Source organism: Oryctolagus cuniculus, chromosome 13 (assembly GCF_964237555.1).
Source record: "Oryctolagus cuniculus chromosome 13, mOryCun1.1, whole genome shotgun sequence".
In the NCBI taxonomy this organism is placed as follows: domain Eukaryota; kingdom Metazoa; phylum Chordata; class Mammalia; order Lagomorpha; family Leporidae; genus Oryctolagus; species Oryctolagus cuniculus.
Genome location: NC_091444.1, coordinates 90753848 through 90779188, shown reverse-complemented (window position 1 = coordinate 90779188; position 25341 = coordinate 90753848). Strand labels below are relative to the sequence as shown.

The following is a 25341-nucleotide window of genomic DNA, read 5'->3' as shown; positions in this document are numbered from 1 at the left end:
CGGTATTCACACACACATACATGGAGAAAAAAGAAGATACGGGTGTCTTTCAAAAGGGAAAAACCTAGAAAAGATGAGGACAATTATACAAATATGAGTATGGTACTGACATGTTGCACAGGGATAATTATAGACTAGTAGAACCCATGGAAACAGATTGTTGCAGAAGATAATAATGTCTGTTTTTCTCTCCTTAAATTGTATAAGCTACTACCTGGTATATTTTTTTCCCTCACAGTACATATCAGGTAATTTTCAAATTGACAGGAAATAATTTATGTAGAAGACCGAATTTTAAAAATCATTGCAAGTTTAGAATTTTGCAATTGAAAAAGTTGATTTAAAATGTTGATTTTTTTTTTCCCTTAGGATATTTAGCATTCAATATTGTGTTTTAGGAAAGGAAAATACCCAAGGAACTATCTTGGAACTGCCTGAGGAGGGTGGGAGAATGCATTAACATGCACTGCCCTATATTACACTCTTTCTGTTCAAGTAACAGTTTTTCATGGCAATTACTCAACAAGATAACATTTGCACACACAAGCAAATCAGGCTAAAAAGTAGGGTAACTTGTTTCAAAGTTAATAAACCAGAAATGTTTTTATCGAAATAATAAACAGGAGAATTTTATAGACAAAAGCATACATTTACATGGACCACCAATTAAAACAATTGTGTAGCAGATTACAGCAAAACCTCATTTCCAAGTTTCTTAAAAAGAGATTTTATAAATTCAAGTAGAATAAACCAGAGAAAATTTAGAATTAGACAAGTACTATATAATTACTATTGCATAATAAGTTACAAGATTAAACATTGTAGATCAGAGTTTTAGATTTTACTTTAATTTAGGTGACAACAAAGTTTTACAGCTATATGCTATGAAAATGTTTATTCATGAAATACATTAGTGTCAGCTACAATGCCGTTTTTGGAATCCTTAAATTCTAATTCTTGAAAACCTGTAAGATGATTTAACTACAGTATATCTCATATGTGGTATGAAAATACTGGTTAACATCATTTCTCTTGAATGCTATGTGCTTATTCATAGAAAACTCCTAAATAAGAGTTGGAATTTGGTTCACAGTTTCTAAACTGTGCACAAATTTTTTATGACAACCTGTTACCCACAGAGGAAGCTGTCCATAAACTAAGACAAGATGGAATTTACTAATTTTATATACATCATTGTAAAATTTTCTTGGTTCTAAATCTCTAACCAGTAGGGATCTTAGGGTAACAGGGAGAGTGAACAATGGTAAATTAACATAAAAGGTAAGAAACATCAGAACAAGAAGTGGAGAGTTCACACTGGACATTCACTTAATTCAATAAAATTTCCATATTTGCTTTTTACTCAAATAATCTAGTAACCTAAATCATGAAATTTCTAATCCAGTAATGGTTGTTGTCAAACTTAGTAAATAAAAACACAATCCAATGTACAAAAGACACTTGTTTTAATTTTAAAGATATTTACACCTTAGTATGTTTTAAACTATTTACTCAAATAAATTCTTGCCACTGTGTGCTGTTTCCTATGGCTATTCATTGGTGCCTATTTCTGGATTGCATAGACATGTTACTTACTAGCAAGTAAATCTTGTTTGAAAAAGCATGGATATGAGCAGTTATGAAAAATGGAGGATCCCCATCTGTGTCTCTAGATTAAAGTACAACCAATGATTTGTAGTGCTCCAATAATTTATATGAATATAAAATGTAACAATTTGCATTCTTAAGTGTATGACATGTATGAGATTGCAAATAACTTAATAAAAACTTTGTTCAGTAATAGGATTTTATTTCAAAGATGTGATCTTAAACAAAATGAATTCTCAAGTTTTAAAGCATACAACGACTCACTTTTATTATTTATTTAAGAAAAAATTATTATAATGACTTACAAAGTGTTTATCATGGAAAAACACCCATTTTTATTTCTTTAACCTTACCTCATACTGTAATTTAGAATCAATTTCATAAAATGAAAAATTTGATCTGTGCAACTAGTAACATGGTTTCATTCAAGATTTAGAGATAATATTTGCAATTCAAGCAGAATTTTGCTACAATTTTTCTACAAAGCCCTGGAATATCTACTTATTTAATTAGCTTTGCTTCTTAGAAAATCTAAAAGGGTTTCAAGTCTTCTACAGATACAGATTTTGAACACCACTGAACTCTTTCCAAAAAAACAGAGTTATTTTAAGTTATGTTTTCCTCCACTGTAGAAAATCTTGAAGATCTTTTTTTTCCTCCCTCCACCAAAATCTCATTTTCACCTGAAATAATCACGTTCAGGTTTTCTCAGAAGGTAAAGTATACATTCTCACAAGGTTTCAAATTTCAGGATTCCAATAGTGCCTTTAGGCTAAGCACCCCCTTTGTGTGCCTGTTATTTTGCAGTTCTGTTATTTGCACCCCATGTGGGTCCTTTGGAGGCTCCCAAGCCCTGACTAACCATGAATCCCTCCGTCCCTCAAAGTGGATCACTGACCACAAAGATGCCTGATGATCTCCAAGCCCTATCTTCTGTCCAAAAGGAAAAGGTAGGGCTTTGTGAGGCCAAAAGGAAGCGAAGGAAAACCGGACAAATGTAGCTCCTGCTCAAAGTGAAAAGTGCTTGGGCAGATTAGTATTTTTTTTTCCTGTGAGGCATCCTGCCAAACTTTTTTCCTCTTTTTTTTTTTTTTTTTTTGAGAGAGAGAGAGAGAGAGAAGAGTTATTATTGAGTTACTATTATTTTATTGGTCTGATTTTTTTTTCTGTTTCTTGGAAAGTGTGGGTATTTACCACCCCCGTGGGCCCTGGAATCTGGGCCGGGCCGTTTTGTGTTTTTCCCTTCAGTCCACATCCCTGACCCCTGCTGCCCCTGCCTCACCCTGTCGAAAGCCCAGCTCCAGGCGGCTCCCAAGGACACATCCTACTCTTGCCCTCTTGCCCCACTAGCTCAGGATTCCCCATCCCAGCCTCCCCGAGAGCCAGAAATCTTCACTTAACCGCCCCCTAACCACAACAACCACCTCCGCCCCACTCGCCCCCACTCAGAGCGCTGCCTGGGCTTGGCCACCTCAGCTCCCTCCGGAAGGCTTTAATTCGCAGTCCCTCAGCCCTCTGCCGCTGTGCCCACCCCCTCGCAGCAGCCCAGCACTGCCGGAGTCCGGTTACCTGCTCCCCAGGGACAGACGCTGACACATGCGGAGGTCCTGCTGACACCGCAACCCTCTCAGGAGGCCCGGCGTGACCCGGACCCTCAGGTAAGGAGCTGGGCGCGCCGGTGGGTGGGCTGCCGGGTAGGGGGTCCCGGGGGAGCTCTGAGGGCTCGCGGGGGCCGGCGCAGAGGTGGGGTGCTGTTTGTCCTCCCTTAGGAACTGAGACGGGGTCGGTCACGGGGACCAGTTCGGGGGAGGCAGCAGCGCCTTTCCTGGTCTGGCGAGGAGGCGACAGCCCGCCGAGGGGAGACCGCCGCCAACGGGAGGTCGCGTGGCAGCGCCCACGCGCAAGACACCGGTTCCTCCAAACGGAACTTGACGGCTCCTCGGACATCCGCGGAATCCGCACTTAACGGGCTTAACGTGCAGCGCCTCAGGAGGCTCCATGCTGGAAAAGTGTTTCCGCCACCGCCCTCCCACCCCCCAAACCAGAGCTGCGGCTCCAGCTCTCAGAGGTGCGGGCGTGGGCTCCAGCGTTGCCCACCATGAAACACACATTCACGCAGGCTTCCTGCTGGCAGCCCCATGTGCACGCCTGGCTTTGCAAGTCTGTCCTCTCGGGAGCGCAGACCTCGGCGTTCTAACGCGTGGGCCCCGCCCGGCAGCCCCAGGCCCCGGCGCGGCCGCCTGGGTGCAAGTGGGCGCCTGTGCGTGTGTGCACACGCGGGGGTGGCGGGATGTCCCCGAGGCTTCTTTCGCTGGAGAGACTGGGTGGACTCTGGCGGGAGGGGGAGGGAACGTGGGAGGGGCGGGTCCCGCGGCTCACCCGCTGCCTGTGGGGCCCTCGACCTGGCTCATACCCCTGGGCGGGCTCTAGGGGCGCTTTCCTAGGCTGGCTGGGAGAGTTGTGAAAGGAGTGCCTGTGGGAGACTCCGCTCTCACAGCGTCCGCTCCACCTGCATGCTGGCTGAGCCGGGAGGTCACGCAGCTTTGCCACTGCCTCTGTCCCTTTGATCCTGGCTGGTGGCGAGCGTGCCCGCGGTTGCGGGGCAGGTAATGCCGAGGTGTCCCAGGAAGTGCGGACACGCGGGCCGGCGTGGCGAAGGCCCAGCTGAGGGAGGGAGGCTCCTTCGGTGAGAGAGGAGACAGGAAAATGAGGGCACCCCTCAGTGCTTTGTTGTGCAGAGGGCTCTGGCTCCGGGATGCACGCGGGACCCGGGCTCCCGGGAGCCGGGGACCACGGAGCGGCCAGTCGGCCGCCGCTGATGGCCTGGCGGCTTGGGGAAAGGTTGGTTGGTAAGGGCAGGCTCCGGAGGGCGCAGCTCTTTCCCCCTCGCCCGGGGAGGCGCAGCATCTACGCCCCCGCCCCCACCCTCCTCTGTTGAGGTTGCATTAGGCTCAGGTTCACCTGGATTGGAAACTTGGGGCAAGTCGGCGGTCATGGTGTCTTCCTCCCCGAGCTGAGTCCCAGAGGCGGACGCCCCTCGCCCACACCCTTGGCATCCCACGTGTGAATGCCAAAGAGGCATTCTCCTCCTGTGAATGCCAAAGAGAGGAGCCCGTTGGAAGCCAGCTTCCACCAGAGCTCAGCGAGGCTGCACACCCGCAGAGTCCCGCCTTGGCAACCTCTGGCATGAAGCAGACACTCTTGAGACGGAGGGGAAGGACAGCGAATGCTCCCAGCTGACGCCAGGAAAGTGTGCAACCGCTTCTCTGTAGGAGTCTCAGAGCTGGTCAGTGGGCTGCCCGCTCTCACAGGCGGCACAGGTGCTGCGGGCACCTAGCTCAGCTCCATCTTGAGCGGGGGGAGCCGCAGCAGGAGATGCACCTGCTCTCTGCGGCCAGCACGTCTGTGAACACTGGGCAGGGAGTCCCAGATGCCCTGCACGTCATCCACATACCTACAGCTCTGCCATTATTTTGCCTCCTTCCTCTTCCTCCTCCTCGTCCTTGGGAGACGCAGTGACTGCTAATGAGGCCGGGGTCCAGGATGAGGTGGGCTCCTCTGTGGAACACTTGGTTGCTCTGGTCTGTGGTCTTGGTCTGGCGTCCTCGCTGCTCGCCTATGGAGAGTCAAAGTACAGATGCTGGCGTTACGCCAGCCAGGAGCCAGCGAGCGGGGGATGTGCAGTGCCCACAGCCTACACCACTGACTGTGCGTCCCCGTCTAGCAGAGGTCTGCTGTCTGCTCGGCGCTGCATTTGCACTTCGTGTGCACCAGCTGTGTGCACTGACAATGCTGGAGAAACAGCAACTCTTCCACATCCAGCTCCCTGAACTTCTTCCTGAACAGCCTCCCACGCCTGTGTGGGCCCGCCTCAGTGATCGCTGGCATCCCCACCTACCCCACACATGCTGGGCCAATGCCTTCCTGGGAAGAAGCCCATGACCTGCCTCAGCCAAGTCAGGATCCCCCTGGGCTGCTGCATCTAGTGACTGCTCCCCTCCATGGCACCTGCCTGGATCCACCCAGGTCCCCCTCCACGCACCTCCCCCATCCAGCCCAGTGTCCGCCTCTCTTCTCTGCCTCACGACTTCTACTTTTGAGTGAGGAGTGCCTGCTCTGAGAGTGACCTCTGGACCTGAAACCAGCATGCCAGACCTTGGCCGTGACTGTCTCCTTCCTGCTGGTGTAGACCACGTCCCCCGACCTCGTGGTGGTGAGCCCGGTTCCCGGCAGGTAGCTTCGCCGAGGGGGCGGGGGAGGAGGGGGTGGTGACTTTCCCCCCTGCTCTGAATTTGGAGAGTCTCCTGGAAAACAGGGTGACACTGCAAACATCAACTCTCTGCGAGATACCATCCACGGGTCAGTGTGGGCTGTAACAGTGCCATCCAATGGAAGAATTCCCTGTATGGAGGGATGACTGCGGGTATAGACCCAGACCCAGAGAGACCCTGCGTGAGTATCCACCTCTACCTCAGTTTCCTCACTTGTCAAATGGGTAGAACAGTAGTACCCTTGGGGCCTGTGTTGTGGCTCTGTGGGTTAAGCTGTGCTTGCAATGCCAGCATCATATAAGAACACCGGTTGGTGTCCCGGCTGCTCCACTTTTTTTTTTCTTTAGAAGTTTATTTTACTTATTTGAAAGAGTTACAGAGAGAGGTACAGAAAGACCGAGAGGTCCTCCATCTGCTGGTTCACTCCCCAGATGGCCACAAAGGCCAGAGCTGCGCGGATCCGAAGTCAGGAGCCAGAAGCTTCTTCTAGGTCTCCCACGTGGGTGTAGAGGCCCATGGACTTGGGCCATCTTCCACTGCCTTCCTGGGCCATAGCAGAGAGCTGGATCGGAAGAGGAGCAGCCAGGACACCAACTGGTGCTCATATGGGATGCCGGCACTGCAGGCAGCAGCTTTACCCACGACGCCACAGTGCTGGACCCCTCACCTCCTGCCCAAGATTCTTGAGCAGTGAGACACAGGCCCAGTGACCAGACCCTATCCCAGAGGTGGCACCACACAGCGCCCTGGACGTCCACTGGGACCCGGAGCTCACCTGAGAGCTCCAGCTTGTCCACTGTGCCCTCTCCCTGGGTGCCGGGCCCAGCGCGGGCGGCATCTCCAGGTTTGGAATGGACTTCATGATGTTGGCCTGAGCTTCTTCCAGTAGCTTCTCAAACTCTTTGCCGTTGTAGCGGTCCAGGTTCGGCCTTTTCTCATTTCTTTTCAGCTTTCTGAAGGGAACCAGCAAGTAAAGAAAGGTTAGGGAAAAAAAGCAAACAAAAACAAGAACCCAGAGGGAAAGCGCGTGGCCGTGTTGGGGATTCCTGTTGGGGTGGGGGGTGGGGGGTGGGCGTGGACGGAGGACAGCCTGGGCCCAGGCCCCTCTCCCTTCTGCTGCCACCTGTGCTGGGACAGGTGCCGTCTGGCCCAGAGACACTCCCAGAGCACTCAGATTAGGGGATGCGACACACACGCCCACCAGCACCCGGGTCACGGGCGCCTAGGGGACGTCTCCCACTACCAACTCTGTTTTCTCCCATCGTGGGGCTGGGAGCAACACCTGCTAAGAACCGAAAACATCCCAAGGCTCAGTTGCACTTAAGTGGAAGAATTGCCACCAGTTAAGACCCCCGGGACCCCGGGTTCTCACTTTAAAACAGGGGTGGGGGTGGGGGTGGGGGTGGGAGTGGGGGCATCTAGATTCTGGAGAGTTCTGCAACAGGGAACATTGGAGGACCACATTCCTAAACACCTGCCTACTCTTAAAAACATATCTGCACTGTGGCGCAGTGGCCTAGTGGGCTACCTCTCCGCCCACAGTGCCGGTTATCCCATAGGGGTGTGGGTTCGAGTCCTGGCTGCTCCACTTCCGGTCCAGCTCTCTGCTATGGCCTGGGAGAGCAGTGGAAGACCACCCCGGCTGGGACTGGGAGTTCACTGGGCCTGGACCCCAGGTGCTCTGCTATCGGAGGTGGTCTGGCTAGCAGCATCTTGGGCACTGGGTCCACCGCCGGCCCGGGGATACACCTGGTGCTTTTGCTGTCTTGGCGGGGCTGGGGGAGGAGTGGTTACACCTGCAGGGGCTCTCCCAGGCCTGTAGGCTGGGCCTCTCTCCCCGCCCAGAGACCCAAGGCCTCTGGAGACCCAACACCCTGCCCGGGAGGGCAGGGGCCTGCGCTACCTCCACGGCCGCGGCTCTGGTCCTGGCGTCCTCCGCAAGCGGGCCGGCGGGCTCTGCGCCTGCTGCCCGGTCAGGGGCACCACGTCCGGCTTCGTGTCACCGCGGGCTGGGCCGCAGTCCTCCGGCCCCCCCAGGACCTCCGCGGCCATGGCCTTCTCCACCGCCATGTAGTGCGCGGCCTGGGCAGCACCAGCGCCCTTCAGGAGCCTGTTGGTCAGGTGCCTAGGAGAGAACACGCACAGGTGCGAGGCAGCGTTAGCCAAGACCAGTCACTTCCGGTGTCACCACCTAGAGGAGCCGGCCGGAAATGCTGTTAAAGCAGAGTGTTAGTTCCGGGGTGTGGGTTTTCATTTTAAATTCCGGACCCCCTCATGGGTCCAGCGGTTACCCCTACAGCTGCTTGCCCTGCCTGGTGCGCTGTGGTGCCTGCCGCCATCCCTTCACTGTGCAGGTGCTGGTGCCGGTGCCATGGTGCGGACAACCTGACCCAACAACACACTCTCTCTCTCTGCCTGTGGCTTCCACCTGAACCCAGCCCCCATGGCCCCGGGAAACAGTCCTCACCCACGGCCTCCTGCTGTGTTCCAGTTCCTTCTGCTGGGGCTCTCTGGCTGCCTCATCTTCCCACAGGGTCAGTGGTGACCATGGCCTTATGTTCAGTCCTCACGCTGCCATGTTTCAGAGTCACGTGAGGCTGTGTGTCCATCCCTACCCATGGGAATGACGAGGCCTGGGGGCCAGAGAGTCCTGTGTGTGAGACCAGTTCTACTTGGTCTCACCATCACACCTGGGAATCCCACCGTTCTTTAAAAAAGATTTATTATCTATTTATTTGAAAGGCAGAGTGACAAAAGAGGTGGAGGGAGAGATAGAGATCGTTCATCTGCTGGATCACTCCTCAAATGGCCTCCAGGCACAAGCCAGGATCCCAGAATTCCACTTGGGTCTCCCATGTGGGTGCAGGGGCCCCAGGGTTTAGGCCATCTTCCACTGTCTTCTATCTGAAGTAGAGCAGCTGGGACTCTGGTGCTGATACGGGATGCTGGTGTTGCAAGTGGTGGCTTAACCAGCTATGCCGCACTCCAGCCCCACCCCCTTCCTATTAAAATGCTCTTTCCTAGGCCGGCATTGTGGTGTGGTGGGTCAAGTTGCTGTCTGCCCTGCTGTCATATCATATGGGCGCTGGTTTAAGTCCTGGCTGCTCCACTTCTGATCCAGCTCCCTGCTAATGCACCTGGGAAAGCAGCAGAAGATGGCCCAAGTGCTTGGCCCTTGACACCTTCGTGGGAGACCTGGATAGAGTTCCTGTCTGCTGGGTTCAGCCACTGCAGCCACTTGGGGAGTGAACCTGCAGATGGAAGATCTCTGTTTCTTTCTCCCCCTCTCTCTAATTCTGCCATTCAAATAAGCAAAAATAAAGCTTAAAAAATGCTCTTTCTTCCTTTCTTGGTTTGATAAAAGATATCACAAGTCTCTCCTCTGCTCCTCAACTTTATTTCTTGCTCCTTACTTTGCATGTTCAGTGCATTGAATCTCCAAGCCCCGCCCTGCTCCCAGCCCCTCCCTCTGAGTTAAGGCAGGGACCCCCTCTAGCTAGTCTTCTGAACTTCAGCCGAAGTCTGCAGTACCCTAGTGGGCACCTCTGTTGGGATGTGGTTTCCATGTCTCAAGTTCAACATATAGGGACACACGGCTGTCGCTTGGCAACCCCCAGAGTCTGCTCTGAACTGTGCCTGGTGCTTGCCTCCCCTTCCCCACCACGGTGTGGAACAGGACACGTGCACGACCTCGGGATGTGCGTATTCCCGCCTCATCCCCTGGGTCCTGATGGCAGCCGAAATGCCCTTCCCATTTCTGTTTATTTTCAGTTATTTAACTGGTGTCCTGCCTCACTCTCCCCACTGGTGGTTTCAGAGACAAGACATCACGTGGCAGTCAACACTGGAGGGAAGGCAGACACAGAGCTACATTCTTCCACAGGGGCAGAGTTACCTGCCAGGCCGTGGGCTGCCTGTGTTTGCTTAACAAGAGGGTCCCTCACAAAAGTGCTCCTGGAAACAAACCCTGCCCACACGTGGACCAGCACAGTGTTAGTGAGCGTGGACCAGCACAGTGCTAGTGGGTGTGGACTTCTGGAATCTTCTTTTCCAGGGAAGTGTCCGATGAGTCTGTGGTTTCTTTGGGTCCTTTGCCACATGGTGACCCTGGCTGATGCGGGGGTTCTCCCTCAATGGGGGTAACTGGCTTGGGCCCCTCAAGGGGGACTTGCTTCTCCCTCCTACACCTTCAGTTGGTAATTGCATTAAGACTTGGTTTCAACACCATTTCTTCTCCTGTCCTGAAGCAAAGGAGGCAAACCCACTGTTCAGCCTCAAAACGTTCTTGCAAAAAATCCCTCCTTTATTAAAAAAAAAAATGTCTACTGAAGTTTAAGCCCTGGAAGGCACAGTGCAGTAAGCCTGTGTTGCTCAATTAGGCCCTTACTTCATAGAGCAATAGAAATTCAAGGTAGGAGGGAGTCCAGGCTTCTGATCAGCACACCGGAAGTGAGTCCTGATGAGTGACAGCAAGGAGATGGGTGGGACTTGGCAGAGGCGGGGAGTCCTACACAGCAACCCAGGTCTTCCTGGCCATGCCCCACTCTGGTGGCCCCGCCCAGCCGTCAGCCCGGCTGCTCCTATCCCGCCCTTTTCACTGGGGTCTCCCCCCCTCCGCTCCACCTCAGAAGCCCCGCCCTCCAGCCCCGCCCCCTTCTCCAGCAGCCCCGCCTCACTTCAGCTGCCCCAGGGCCCCTCCCCTCCGATCCTGCCCTTCTCTTCCCTATTGGCCCTGCTCCTCGCTCCTCCAATCCCACCTTTCTTTTCTCTGGTGGCCCCGCCCCACCCCAGTGGCCCCACCCTACCCCAGCGCCCCGTGTCAGCGCAGCCGGTGCAGGGCGGCCACTCACCTGCGCAGCACCATCAGGACGTCTGTGAGGCCCCGCACCCGCTTCAGGAGCCAGTCCAGCTTGTGCGGCTCCTCCTTCAGGAAGCCCACGGCCTCCACCTCGATGCGCAGGACCGCACGCATCTTGTTCTGCAGGGTGGGGAACTCCCCTGCGGGCCAGAGCGGGCAGTGAGATCTCGGGGAGGGGGGCGTGCCTGGGGCGAGGTCAGCTGGGCCTAGGGCCTGTCACGGAAGCCCCTCTCCAAGGGCAGATGTCCCCAGCAGCGCGCCTCCCCGCCCCCACTAGTGCTGGCTGCAGGCCAGAGTCCGCAGGGCGCTCATCTTTCAGGGCAGCCACGGCTTCTCCCACCTTTCAGGGCAGCCACGGCTTCTCCCACCTGCCGCAGGAGGTGGGACGTCCTCCACGTCTTTCAGCATCACGGCATGGACCGTGGCTGTGGGCCTCTTCTTCAGGTCGTCCATGAATTCCTCTAGCTCGCTGCAGGGTAGTCAGACCACAGGTGGGGCTCAGCACCCAGGCTCCCAGCCCTGCGCCTCCCACAGCCACCGCGTAACCCCCGCGGGCACCAGGAAGCATCCCCAGGTGGGCCCTGGGCTGGCCAAGGGGACACTGTGTCCGGCTCAACAACACCCACTGGTCACGGCCAGGGGTAGTGATGACCGCTAAGGGAGGGGCCAGCACACACTGTGATGGGGGGAGCGGGGCGAGAAAGGGAGGGGGGGAAGGGGACAGAGATGGGGAGGGGTAAGGGTAAGAGGAGGGGAAGAGGGCTGGCAGTAGAGGAGGAGGGGGAGATGGAGGGGAGAGAAAGGGAGAGAGATGGAGAGGATGAGAGAGGGAGAGAGGTAGGTAGAGGGAGAGAAAGAGGGAGAGAGAGGTGTTGTGGCTGTGGGATTAGTCCATAGGTCTTTAACTTCAGCCTTTGGCATCTTTCGTGTGTGTAGGGGGAGGGGCTGTCTTGTGCCCCCTCAGGTTTTCTGCAGCATCTCTGCTCTCCAGGAGCAATGCCCCTCAGTCACCCAGCTGTGATAAGCAGGGCTGTCCCCAGTCCCCAAGCACTGTTGGCTATCTCTGGGGGTGGGGGAACAGGCTGCCCCTGATTGAGCACCCCCCCACACCCCTGACTGTGCCATCAGTGAGGACGGATTCTCTCCTCTCCAACAGAGCTGCGTCCAGCACCAGCACCTGCATTGCGCCCTGGGGCAGGAGACAGCCCGCTGGCCGCTGGTGTCTCTCCCCAATCCCTGCAGCTTTGCCTGGAGCTCCAAGGAGTGAAAACCCCTGTTGAAAAGGTGGTAGCAGAGAGACAGTGGTGCCTCCGCAGGAACTCTGAGCCTGCAGCCCGCAGCAGGAAGACCAGGGGGCATGTGGCCAAGGAGACAGAGCCTCTGAGAGCATGGTGGCTGCAGGAGGGGTCCGGGCAGGGCCCCCGTTCTCACGTCCAGCAAGGACCACAGGGATAGGGCAAATTCATCCGCCTTCCTGGAGCAGCATGGAGCGCCCGTGCTGTCTCTCATTCTGCTATGGAGGCTGCCGCTGCATCTTTTGGATGGGACGAGGCTCTGCCAGGACCCCTCCCACAGCCCTGCATCCTGGAGGCCCAGGGCCCAGGACCCCCTGGCAGCTCCAGGTGCTTCTGCATTTTGTGCCCAAAGAGCACTGCTTTGCAGGGTGAACTGGACAGACCAGCGAAGACCCGAGTGCCATCAGGGCTGCGTGCACAGCCCAAGCTCCTGCACAGAGCCATCGTCCGCCCAAGCCACTTCCTCAAATTCTACTTCCACATCATCTGCACACTGTGCCTTGTGGATTTCGGGACCTGCACACAGCAGAGACCCCGAAAACTCCACCACAGCTCTCGTGCAGGGACCATGGGACATGGAAGTGGACTGCACTGTGCACAAAGCTCCCAGGCTTTTTGAGACGTACTTTAGATGAAGCATCACAGATCAAATCGTTCACTTGAAAGCTGGGACAGAAACCACGGAGCTGAAATACTTGCTGAATCCCGTGTCTGATCCTGTTATCAAGACAACTTTTGGAATAGCGGCTGAGATCAGTTAACAGCCAGATGCTGCATTTGTAGCCTCCTGTGTAAGGTAGGGCCTGCACTTGACCTTTGTCTCAAAGGAGCGGAACATCTGTTCAGACCTCTTTCATTAGAGATCCATCTACTCCTGCCATCAGGAAGCCATGAAGGAGAAAGGATCTTCACCCCACTTCTCTCCATAGTTTCAGCTGTAGGCTCAAAATCTGTCTGTCTGCCATGTGAATGGTTCCCCAGGGACTCGGCCCAACAGGAGCCGGTTTCTCGTGTGGACATAGAAGGAAGGGGCGAGGGAGGGAGGGAGAGAAGGAGATGGCTGTGGAGGTACAGGTGCTCCAGACCTGAGGTTTCCAGCTTTCCTTGACAACACACTCTCGCCTCCACGTCCGTCCCATCGGTGAACCCACACACACCTTACAACAGGTGCACAGAACCCTGCCACGGGAGTCTATAAAACAATGCGTTTTCCAGATTCTTTTGGAAAACCCAGTTTTAAAAAAACAGGGCTGTTCCAAAAAACATTTCAGACAAAAAACAAGTAGCGCCCTTACCAGCTCACAGTGGGTGATTAACTCTCCAAGTGCATGAGTGGAGAGGGATTTCAGAAAATGTGGATCAACAGTGGCCTAATTTAATTGGGGGGGGGGGCAATGATACATTGATCTTTTTTCCCCCTTGACAATGTTAAGAGAGATGCTTTAGTTCTCATCAAACACAGTGGATTGGCCTCAGGCGGACCTGGGCTGTAGCTTGAATGTGAGACGGGAGATGGGACAGAGTGTCTGTAAGCTGCAACTTTACAACCCCCAATGTGGGAGACTTCGGCTTTCCCAGAAACAAGAGAATTACTCACACCAAGGGACCCAGAAATGTGAATATTCATTATCTAAAAATGAAAAGTTCCATGGTCAATCTTCCGTGCACAACTAAACGTTAACATAAAACACGTGGGCAGCCGGATAAGCTGCCACCTGCGGATTCATCCCATATGAGCACCGGTTCAAGTCCCAGCTGCTCCACTTCCCGTCCAGCTCCCTGCTAATGCACCTGGGAAAGCAGCAGAAGATGGCCCAAGTGCTTGGGCCCCTGCACCTGCATGGGAGACCTGGAAGAAGCTCCTGGCTCCAGGCTTCAGCCTGGCCCAGCCCCAGCCATTGTAGCCATGTGGAGAGTGAACCAGTGGATGGAAGACCTCTCTCTCTCTCTGTAACCCTGCCTTTCAAATAAATAAAATGAGTATTTTTAAAATGACAGATGCAGCAGCCTCATGGGGGAGAAGACATACAACTCTGCTCCTTTCAATGGTGGGACTTGGGATCTTCAGTGAGAACCTTTACAAGATCGGGTGCACCGGGGGAACATGTTGCATTTAGATTCTCCTGTGATCTCAACTACAGCTGGATGATAGGGAGATAATTTCAGGGCTGGGTTGTTCTTGCTAGGAGTCTGAGTTGTGTGGATGTGACACAGACTTCCCATGGGTCACTGTGCTGGGCATTTGTACCTGACACTGAATTCTGGGAAAGATCGGGTGCTGCAGTCGGCCTGAGGTTGGCTGAAGTCTCCTGGGCCTACATGGAGGGGGGGCCTGAGGTCCCTGGATACTCACAACCCAGCACCACTCTGACTTGTACACAGTCGGTGCTCGCTAAAGAGAGGCGAGAACACTAACCAGAAGGGCCTCTTTGTTGGCCAAGACCGCTTTTCCTTCCAGGCTAAGGTGCCCGGGGCCTGGAGCCGCAGGTGCTCACCTTAGCTTCTGGCCAATCCTCCCTCTTCGCGGAGGTACTTTTGTCTCTCCTGTTCCACCAGGGTGCGCTGTCGCTGCACGGGGTCCTCCAGGCGCCTCATGGTCTCCGCGACTTTGCTGCTGATCCCCAGCTCTGCCTTTTTTATCATTGTGGGTAGCAGCTCCTGGTTCTGCAGCTGCGGGACGAAAGAGATGGACCTCGGCGGGTGCTGGGAGGTCACAGCCCCGCTGCTTTTTAATGTATTTGTTTCAGCGAGAAAGGCAAGGGCACCCACGCTGCACCGAGCACTGCTGCTTCTCCCAACATCTGAGTTCCAGCAGCCACCAAGCAACCAGACCCGTGTGCCTATGTCTGCCACCTTTGCATAGAGAGGGCGCAATCGAGGGCCCCAGTTCTGCAGCCATGGACGCTCTGGGTCACAGTCCCCAAAACTTCTCCTAGCTCACAGTGAGACTTTGCACTTCTCTCTTAGGCTTTCTTGATCTCTGTTGGAAACAGGCTGGGTGTTTGTCCCCTCCAAAACTCACACTGAACCTGAGTCCTCAGGGCTGGTGCCATGGCTCAGCAGGCCACGCTGCTGCCTATAGCACTATATAGCATATATAGCGCCTATAGCACCACAAATGGGTGCCGGTTTGAGTCCTGGCTGCTCCACTTCCCACCCACTCCCTGGGAGGCAGGAGTGACAGCGCAAGTGCTTGGGTGCATGTGGGAGACCTGGATGTCGCAGGCCTTTGAGGAGTGAATTAGCAGATGGACGATCTCTGTCTCTCTCTGCCTTTCAAATAAAATGAAAAACAAATCACGAAAAATGTCAAAATCCCATCATCCTCAGCAATATGCAAATGGTATTAGAAGATGGGGCCCTGGGCCAGCCTTGTGGTGCAGCAGACTAAAGGTCCACTTACTTGGCATCCCGTTTCCAAGTCCAGCTCCAGCCCTGGCTCCTCTGCTTCCAACCCAGCTCCCTGCTGTTGCACCTGGGAAGGCAGCAAGGGACAGCACAGGTACCCGGGCTGTGCCGCCCACGTGGGAGACTCAGATGTAGTTCCTGGCTCCCGACTTTGGTCTGGCGTAGCCCTCAAGGATTCTGCATGGTGCAGAACATGTCCTTAACAAATGCTGATCTGGCCAGGAACCTCTTTAGAGTGTCACTTAAAGGAGACGCTGCCTCCAGCTTGGGTGCATGGTTCCATGCACCAGATAGCATGAAATCGCAGGTCCTTGGAACACGCGACTCAGCGATGGTGGCGTTGAGTGTTCTAGATGTGCCCAGGGCTCTTGGCAGCTTACCCATTTCCCAGGATCTAACATGGGCTGCTTCTGTCCCCAAGCCCACGATAGCCATATAGTTTCTGGAACACACTTGTGTCTGCAACTATAGAGGAGTACAGGGAAGAGCAAGGTGGCCGCCAGGATTCCCCCATTGACAGTAATGATGGTCTGCCTGTTACACAATCCCTCCAGTTCCTGTGCAACTTCAACGGACACGGTTTGGTGGCCGCCTGATTACACAGACAGGTCTACACTGCTGTGGCTGTCCCCAGCCTCAGGCCAGTCCACTCTCTGCACACTCTCTGCACGCCTGATTGGTTACACCTGCTCGAAATCTCATCCCATCCTGCTTTTCCTCTAAAGCACAACCCTTTCTACATGGGCCCCGTTGGGTCCCAACACAAGCCTGGCCTCTGACAGACTGCCAGGGGCTCCCTTTCTGGTTTCACTGCCTCAGAGCCTGGTGACCAGCAGCCAGCTGTCAATCTCTGTGTCTGTCCATTGAAAGGTGGAAGTTAACAGCTCACGGCTCACAGGCTGGTTGTGCAGATCCCGCGAGACAGTAATGAGAGGGCTGATGGAGGTGTCTGGTAGAGTTCTAGCCCTGAGCACATGGCAGCTGTTGCTACTGGGGAGCCTGAAGCCGGTGGGGGGGGGCTGCGGTTCAGTCTGGGGCAGAATAGAAAGAACCATGCCAGTGCCAGTCCCAGTGATCTGTGAAAGCACCACATCATGCATGCTGCTGGCTAAAGTCCTTTTATTAGGGTCTTCAAAACAGCCAGCCAGGCACTATCTGGCTTGCTGAACACAATCAGTAGGGGTGGGGGCAGCACTCAAAGGCCAGCTTCCTTCTGGGCACTCTGCTGCTGCCATTTTGCCCACAAGGCGCTGGACAGGGTGGCGCCTCTGTCTGCGGTCGGGCACCTCCCACTGCACGTGCCCTGCACCCTCTCCAGACCAGGCACTCTCTTGTCTGTCGCAGGCATTCTGGAGCTGCAGGTCCCAGCTCCTGTTCCATTTCTACTCTCGGCAGTCTCTGGGAGACTGTGAGCAGAAGCCCACTAAGGATCTGTTGAATGAGTAGGCTGAACACAGCAGGGATGTTTGACAGTCACAGCCAACCGTGGCGAATCCGAAATTGTTGTCTAAGACGTTGAAATCTGCAGTGACCCATGCTCTCGTTGGTAGCAGATATGAACAATGGCAACCAAGATGGAAATTAACTACCGGGATATTTGAACAAACTTGACATCCAAGCTCAAAAGACAGGAAACGTGGAGCCCCCAGAGTTCAAACGACTTTTTTGGGGATCGCCTGGCAATGACAAGGCATAGGCAGGACTGGGACCTGGTCATTCGAACTCAACCCAATTGCTTGCCTCCCCCGCCCCCACCCTGGCCCCAAGGTGCACTTCTAACTAAGACAGGAACCCTGTCTGCTTTGTTTGTGGCTCCAATCACAGTTCCTGGCACACAGCAGGTACTCCCCCCAACACGAGAGAGCTTCAAGAGTTCATGGCACGTGCATGTCCTGAGAATGCGAGGCATGGATTTCAAAATCTCTTGCACCATTCATCTTTGAATCCCATCGGTTTTCTCAAGTACCCGTGGGTATGTCCTGCAAATCAAGGTCGAAGCGACACCTGTGAGAAGGCAGTGGCCGTGCTGGGAGAACTCCAGTGCAGGAAAGAACCGCGTGCGACTTGACCCACTCCGTCAGACGAGGAACAGGGAGAGAGAGAGAGCATTCCAGTTTATTACCAGACTTCCCAGAAAGAGGGGCTGGGTGGGATCCCACCAGGGCACCAAGAGGGCATTTTTCACAGCACATGCAGGCGATGGCGAGTGAATTGCGCATACGCCTCTGTGCAGTCTCCTCCGCCCCCCACCTGATCTGTCTGGTGTTCAAGCCACAGCTCTGTCCCTGTTCCCCCCAGCAGAGAGCAAAGAGTCCCAAAGCCCGGATAGGGATCTTATGGCTTCCAGTAAGTCAGTTCTCAGCATCTCAGACCATCAAGTTGGGAGGTGAGCCCTCAACTACAATTGTTAGAAAAAATTAATCAACTCTACGGAGGTACGATTTAAGAATGATGAAATGCACGCATTGCAAATGCATGGGGGAGGTTCGACAAACAAAGCCACAACTGAACAAGGAAACAACGCTTTCTGCCACCTCAGATAACTCCTTCATGACCCTCTGCCTTCAACACCCCACCCCCAGCCCACCGAAACCACTAACCCACTCCTGTCACTGTGCATTAGCTTCTCCAGCTCCGGAAAGTCACAGAAATGGAACCACACCCATGAGAACGCACTCCCTTGGGTCTGGCTTCTTTCATTCCAGGCATTATTTTCAACTCGCAGCCGTGTGTCCCATCTTCCAGTGAGTCATTCTTTTTAGTGCCGAGAGGTGTTGTGTATGCACCTACTAAACATTTTAGCTTTGTGTACATTAACCTGATTCTGGTGATCTGCCGAATTCACTGATTTTCTTTTGCAGGTTCCGAACTCCTGACTTCAGACATACAATGATGTCATTAGCGAGTATAAACAACTATACTTTTCAATTCCCATCTGTCTACCTCTGTGTTATTCCTTGGTTTTACTGTGCTTGGTAGGCTCCTCTGTATGGTGTCACAGAGAATCAAATGCCAGGTCTGGCCCAGGATTTGCCAGTGCTGTGGTTGATTAGTACTTTGGGTGTTTAAGGGCCCCCAAATCTCATGCTAATGTTTAATTGATTGGGGACTGGCATTGTGGCACAGTGGGTTAAGATGCTGCCTGTGATAACAGCATGGGTTTGAGTCCTGGCTGCTCTGCTTCCTATCCAGCTCCCTGCTACTGTGCCTAGGAAACCAGCAGAAGATGGTTCAAGTGCTTGGACCCCTGCCATCCACATGGGAGACCTGGATGGAGTTCCAGGCTCCTGGCTTCAGCCTGGCCCAGCCCTAACTGTTGTGGCCATTTGGGGAGTGAACCAGTAGATGGAAAATTGATCTCTGTTTTTGTCTGTCTCTCCCTGTGTCTCCATAACTCTGCCTTAAATAAAACTTTTAAAATGCTTAATGGCTTTGGGGTATGAACTTTGATTATGGTGTGAAAAGGTGTGGCTTTTGGGACGTGATCAGATTTGCTGGGGTCACTGGTGGAGCCCCGATTAGTCAGGGTGGTTTTATGTGGAGGGACGGCACAGACGCTGGTGGGGAGCCTGCTTCCTCTCTCTGCTTCCTGGCTTGCGGAGTGAGCCTCCTCGGCTCCCACCACCCACCTCCACCATCAGACGCCAAATCAGTGGGGCCATGTGATCTGGTACTGTGAACCTCCAAACACTCAGCTGCCTTACAGCTCCTTCTGCCAGTGGCAGTTTCTCTCGGGAATTTGTGTGACAAAATGCTGACATACAAATATTGGGAATGTGTCTAGTGTTTCCTAATCAACTTTATGCATCTGTAGGTTGTCAAGTTAAGAAAGTTTCCTTCCAGGCCAGCGGTTCCCATATGGGCGCTGGTTCAAGTCCCAGCTGCTCCACTTCTGATCCTGCTCTCTGCTATGGCCTGGGAGGGCAGTGGAGGATGGCCCAAGTCCTTGGGACCCTGCACCTGCATGGGAGACCTGGAAGAAGCTCCTGGTTCCTGGCTTTGGATCGATGCAGCTCCAGCTGTTGCAGCCATTTGGGGGGTGAACCAGTGGATGGAAGACCTCTCTCTTTATCTCTCTCTCTCCTTCTCTCCATCCATAAACATACCTCTCAAATAAATAAACAAGATCTTTAAAAAAGATAAAGTTTTCTTCTACTCTTAGCGTGCTGTTTCTATCATCAACATTGAATTCTGACCCCTGCTTTTCCTGCCTTTACTGAAACAACACGGTTCTCATCCTACACCTTGTTCAAGAGGTCAAGTTCGTTACTTAGCTTTTTCATACTGAAACCACCTCATACTCCTGAGATAAAACCCTGGAGGAACGAGTCATCCCTTTTATAGCTGGCTGGGTCCAATGCTGATATTTTGTTAAAGAACCTTCAGTTTTCATGAGGGATATGGGCCTATGGTTCTCTTTTGTTACATCTTTGTCTGGTTCGAGCTGGGCAATGCCTCTGTCTTATGAGTCTTGTTTCTGATGGGCCAGCTCTTTCTTCTTTGCATTTCCCTGTCTGCAGTGTCCCTCTCTCCCCCACTTCCCCCAGCTACTTTTAAGATGTCCCTGTTTATCCCTGGTGTCGAGCAACTTGGCTGCGATGTGTGCTCTGTCACTTCCTTTGTGGTTGGCGTTCTGGGGGTTTTCTCAGCTTTTTTTGGTTTGTGGATTTACAGCTTACACCAAATTTGGGAAAAATCTCAGATATTATCTCTCTTTTTTTTTTTTTTTTTTTGACAGGCAGTGGACAGTGAGAGAGAGAGATAGAGAGAAAGGTCTTCCTTTGCCATTGGTTCACCCTCCAATGGCCGCCGTGGCCAGTGCACTGCGGCCGGCGCACCGCGCTGATCCGAAGGCAGGAGCCAAGTGCTTTTCCTGGTCTCCCATGGGGTGCAGGGCCCAAGCACTTGGGCCATCCTCCACTGCACTCCGGGGCCATAGCAGAGAGCTGGCCTGGAAGAGGGGCAACCGGGACAGAATCCGGCACCCCGACCAGGACTAGAACCTGGTGTGCTGGCGCCGCAAGGCGGAGGATTAGCCTAGTGAGCTGCGACACTGGCCCAGATATTATCTCTTGAACTGTCTTTCCCTCTATCTTGGATCACTTACCACTACCCCATGGGTCACTGTAGTTCCGTTCACTGTCTTCACGCCTCTGTCTTTCTATGCTTCCATCTGGACAGCCTCCATCACATTTTCAATTTGACTGATTCCGTGTTCGGGCTGTGATTAATCTTCTGTGAGGTCCATTCATACTCTGTGTTTCCCAGCTCTTGAAGACCCTATTTCGGCACCATGTCTAGTAATTTCTGATTGGATGCTGGGCATGGGACGTGCAATCCTGCTGTTTTCCTTTCTGGGTCTTGGACTCCTGGGAGGCCACTGCATCGGGGACGGACTTTGCTCTTTAGAGACTCGTTTTTGGAATCAAGGGCAGCCTTCCTCCAGGGCTACTTCAGCACCAAGACTGAAACCCAGCGGCGCAACTCCGCCTCTCCACGCTTGCTTGTCAGAGAGTGGTCATCTCCCAGGCTGTGTGAGCTCGCTACCACCCGTGCATAGCTTACTGCTCACTCACAGACCCACAGATGTCCATAGCGCCTTCTCACATGCTCTCTATACACATTGACCTCGCAGCTCTGATAACTGTGTCCTGCTCGCCAGCTCTGGGTCTGTGTCGTATCTGTGTGGTGCCTCCATCCAGAAAGCCAGGTGAATCCTAAGCTTCCCTTCTCTGTAGGGTCACACTCCCGCGCTGTGTGCTGTCCAATGTCAACACCATTGCTTTGTGAAATTATCTACCTTCCACTTTCCTAGCTGCTAATGGCGGGAAGGCCAGGCAGTTCCTCCCTCCTGCCTGGAAGCAGTTTATTGACAAGCATCCTTAGACAGAAATAATGCTCCTGGCCATTAAAATCTTAATTGGACCACATAAGCTACCCATAATAACTTCATGAAGAAACTAGAAAGTTACTTAAACCTAATTCCACCCACCTCCAAATGGACCTGTAGTTCACATACCCAATCCTGGTTTCTTAGGCAAATCCTGAGACTGTGGGGCTTGCCCACAGGGCACGGGGACATGGCACAGAGCCCCTGTCAGCTCTCCTGCCACTGTGTCACCCTCTGTGCTACCTGCAGGAGGGACCTTGGGGGGCTGAGCACTCCCAGAACCATAACCACACTGACTCTGGCTTTGCTCCTCAGCAGGGTCCCTGCATGGTCTGTGAGCGGCAAGTCCAGAAGTTCCACGATGACAGCTGGGCTCCAGACTGAGCCCTGGCCTCCAGGCTAAGTTCCTCCAGGCTTCAGAGACCAGCACGGAGGGTGCCTGGTCACAGCTGTATGTTCTGCGGGTGCTGTCTGCATCTCCCACAGCCTCTGGCTGTCGGGGGATGTGACAAATGCTTGGAGTAAATAGCAGTCCAACATCAATCCCTGTGCTCATCCCACTGCCCGTCCTGCCTGGCCCGCTCCACGTGGACCATGCCCCAGCAAGCTCCCCACAGGGACACTCCGAGAGCTCCCTTGGCTCTCTTTGGATGTCAGCGGGACACTGGGGCCCTGGACCAGTTCTATCTGATGAGCAGAGAGGTGGAGACAAGTGTTCTGAATGATATCCTTTCAAACATAAGAGATTTGGGTGCTGGGGCTCCTGTTCTATCTCCTCCCTCTCATGGGAAGGGGCAGCAATTCTCAGGAATCTACAAAAGGCCACATTATGACCAGAATAAAAATAACCTATTGTTTTTTTTTTAATTTATCAGGAAGCAAGAGATGGAGTGAGCAACAGTGGGAATTTAGAGAAACGGAATGCATCCATTCTCTCAACTTGGGTCAGGTCTCATCTTTCTCCCAGAAGTTTCTGCTTCTAGAAACTTCTCTCACCCCTCAGCGCCTCCCAGAGGGACCAAAGTACAGTCCCTTCTGTGGATATAGGATTGTCCTGATTATCCTAGTAACATCAGGTCCTGCGGCATCATGGGAAAGACACCGCCCCAGCTAACCACAGGCCACCTGTGGGCACGGGGACATGGCGCAGAGCCCCTGTCAGCTCTCCTGCCACTGTGTCACCCTCTGTGCTAACTGCGGGAGGGACCTCGGGGGGCTGAGCACTCCCAGAACCTGCTAGGCTCCCCCTGCCTATGCTCCAGTCCACGCCGACGAGGTCAGACCCTTTCAAACAAATTAATCCTAGTAGACAGATGTGCAGGGAAGGGTGATCACGGGCCACCCTCTGCCTTCCCAAACAGACTCTGCCCTGTTGAAATCCACCCCCCCGGGGGGGCTGCACCAGGTGTCCCCTCCCAAGAATCACCCATCAGTCTGAAAGACGAACGCTCCAAGAGGACTTCCCGACGGTTCCATCATCCGATTTCCAGAGCTTGGCTGCCAAGCACAAGGCTTCACGCGGTCTCGCCATTGTACAGCGCGGTTCCCAGCACATCTCAGCGTCTCAGCCCATCTCTGTTCTTGTGAGACCGTGGCAGGGGCTTCCGTGTATCTCTGGTGACGGCCCCACTGTCGGACATGTCGGCCAGTGGGCTCATGCTTCCCTCTGGTTTGTGGGAACCTACATGCTGGGGGAGAGCTGGGGTTGAGTGGCCCTTGTGAATCGTGGCAGGAGGGGCAGACAGTGGGCAGGGAGGGAAGCTGACAGGGAGTGGACCCCAGAGTCAGCCAGGGCACCGAACGAGGTGCCGCCCCCTCTTCCTGCGTGTCTGCCCTTTATTCCCAGGAAGCAGGAACAGCTGGACAGTGCTGGAACAAGCAGGGTGCTGGTGTGGTTCCCACGCCGTCCCAGACCTAAACCTTGACCTTGACCTGTTTGAGGAGGCTGTGATTCTGTCAGGAGTGGCCACTGGTGGGAGAGCCCGCCCAGCCAGCGGGAATGCCCAGCTGTGCCACAGCTTAGCCTCTGACACCTATGAAACAGCCATGGCACACGTGCAGTTCACACCAAAGCAACTCTACTCCTGTCTCCAACCAGAAAGGGCCCGGTTTGGAGAGCAGGTGGGTCCGGTGCACCACCATGCCTTATTTTTCTGCTGGGTCCAGTGAGAGCACAATTCCAGCATGGCCAGCAGGTGGCGCCAGAGGCAGGGACAGTGTGTGTGAAGGGGCTTAATTTCCACAAAGTCCTGGTGAAGAAAGGGGTTTGGGGGAAGGCCCTCTCTACTGGAAACAGAGATTTCAGTGACTTTCCAACATTTTAAGGAAGAGGTATTTCACAGAAAGCTCATATTCCCAGATTCCCTCGAAGCACTAAAACACCTACAAATGCTGGTCTCACGGCATCCGGTTATCAGCTGGCTGGGTAGAGCGTACCACAGCCCACTGTCCCTTCTCTCTTCCACCTGCTGGATGAGGAAGCTATCTGACTCTGCCACCCTGCATGCAAGCCCTGCCCGACCTGGACACTTTATTTCATTGCAAAGTGTCTTAATTTTTTTTTCTTTTTAAATGCGAGAGACAGAGAGCAAGCTCCCATCTGCTGGTTCACTCTCCAAATGCCTGCAATGGCCAGGGCCACAGCTGGGAGTTGGAAATTCAATCAGGGTCTCTTAGATAGGTGGCAGAGACCTGAGTCCTGCAGCCGTCACCAGGCACTGGGAAGAACCCGGATGTAGGAGCCAGAGCTGGAGCAGAACCCAGGCACTCCAGTGTGCAAGGTAGTGCCTTAACCGTGAAGCCAAATGCCCACCCTGCAAAGTGTCCCTAAGACTGTAGAGCTCATACCAGCAGTGGGGAACTTCATGGATGCCACAGACCGGAAGTGGACGTGCGCTGGCTATCCAAGCACAGAGATGCAGCGGCCCTGGGAGCTGGGGACACTGGGCAGCCTGGTCAGGCCCATCTGGTGCTGGGGCCTTGGGGCAGGGCCCTCGGGCACACCACCCTTCTTGGCCCAGGGAAATCCCTTTGTCAGCCTTAGATAGGTGATGGGAGAATTCTCCATCGTGGAGGTCTGGGGGGAGATGGAGGGCACCAGGCTCCTGAGTGCGCTTGCTTTTAGCAGTGCTGCACGAGAGCTCCCCAAGGGCAGCGCAGAAGCCTGCATCCGGGTGACACCAGGCGAGGCCAGCGTTGTCCAGGCAGTGAGGTGTTAGGCCGACGCGGTGCAAATGCACGGTGTCACAGAGACCGCAGCCCCTGGTTCCCTAGGACCTGAGCCAGGGCACAGATTCGTCTGCTTTTTTCCTATTTGTCAATCGTGGTGGCCAAGCCATAGGACAGGAGGAGGGGTCGGTGAGGGGGGAGAGGGACGTGCATGCTACCTGCAGCTGTTGCATCTGCTGCAGCTGGCATCTGAGCTCTGCCATGCCGTGACGCATGTCCAGCAGGCTCAGGTGCATGGCCGAGGCGCCGGCGAGATTGGGTGGCCCCAGTGGCTCCGCGGGCTCCAGGGCGCCGAGGGTCTTCCCGCCGGCAATGTGGGTCATGCCTGTGAGGAGAGAGCAGCGAAGGAGCTGAGAACGTGGGAAAAGGGGGCCCGAGCTGCCCCCTCCCCAGGTGGCCCCTGAAATACACCCATTTCCCCCACACTGTGACTGTCTCGTCTAACGCACACTGTGTGACCCCAGCCGTGTTCCACCCGGTGAGGACCACAGGAAGGTGGCCAGGGGGCAGGTGCCGGGGTAAGGAAGCTAAAGGCCTGTGCTCCTGCCTGTCCATCCATCCGTCTGTCCGTCCATCCATCCGTCCATCCGTCTACCCATCCATCTATCAGTATCATCTTTTTCTACCGACTTATCTCTACCTTCCTACCTACCTGTCCTTGTACCCATGTATTTATCTATCTCACATACTTATCTACTTAGCTACCTATGTGTCTAACTTCCGTCTGCCTTTCTATCTATGTAATCCTTATCTACCTTTCCACCTACTTTCTCTACCTACCTA

The 25341-nt window shown here is 53.8% G+C and overlaps 2 protein-coding genes and 1 long non-coding RNA gene across 11 annotated transcripts in view; all 3 read right to left on the bottom strand.

Annotated features, from left to right (window-relative positions):
- LOC103347031 (nuclear pore complex protein Nup133) overlaps positions 1-3603 on the bottom strand; it is a 55901-nt gene extending 52298 nt beyond the window's left edge. For 3 of the 9 annotated variants that reach the window (XM_070055900.1, XM_070055902.1, XM_070055906.1), the window contains exons 1-2: positions 3178-3601; positions 1-64 (exon numbers count right to left, since the gene is read on the bottom strand). The gene's annotated coding sequence lies outside the window, so the exon portion shown is untranslated. Of the gene's footprint in view, positions 819-3177 lie in introns of those variants that run through there. The other 6 variants (XM_070055901.1, XM_070055903.1, XM_070055905.1 and 3 more) reach the window with 4 other exon arrangements.
- A 1487-nt stretch (positions 3604-5090) lies between these two features.
- On the bottom strand, positions 5091-9128 carry LOC138845028 (uncharacterized). Its single transcript, XM_070055911.1, has 3 exons — positions 7783-9128; positions 6655-6832; positions 5091-5912 (listed from the first exon to the last, which is right to left on the bottom strand). The coding sequence occupies exons 1-3, from the start codon at positions 7947-7949 to the stop codon at positions 5235-5237; spliced, it is 1023 nt and encodes a 340-aa protein (XP_069912012.1). The 5' UTR covers positions 7950-9128; the 3' UTR covers positions 5091-5234.
- Positions 9129-10705: 1577 nt separating this feature from the next.
- Positions 10706-24880, bottom strand: LOC138845030 (uncharacterized). Its single transcript, XR_011381660.1, has 3 exons — positions 24717-24880; positions 14449-14702; positions 10706-11206 (listed from the first exon to the last, which is right to left on the bottom strand). It is a non-coding gene; the product is annotated as an uncharacterized lncRNA (long non-coding RNA).
- Positions 24881-25341: the final 461 nt, after the last annotated feature.

Coding starts and splice junctions, on each gene's coding strand:
- LOC138845028 (XM_070055911.1), bottom strand. CDS start 7,949: ATGGCGGTGGAGAAGGCCATGGCCGCGGAGGTCCTGGGGGGGCCGGAG. Junction 6,833..7,782: donor CCAGAGCCGCGGCCGTGGAG/GTAGCGCAGGCC, acceptor GGTTCCCTTCAG/AAAGCTGAAAAGAAATGAGA. Junction 5,913..6,654: donor GGACAAGCTGGAGCTCTCAG/GTGAGCTCCGGG, acceptor CCTGTTTTCCAG/GAGACTCTCCAAATTCAGAG.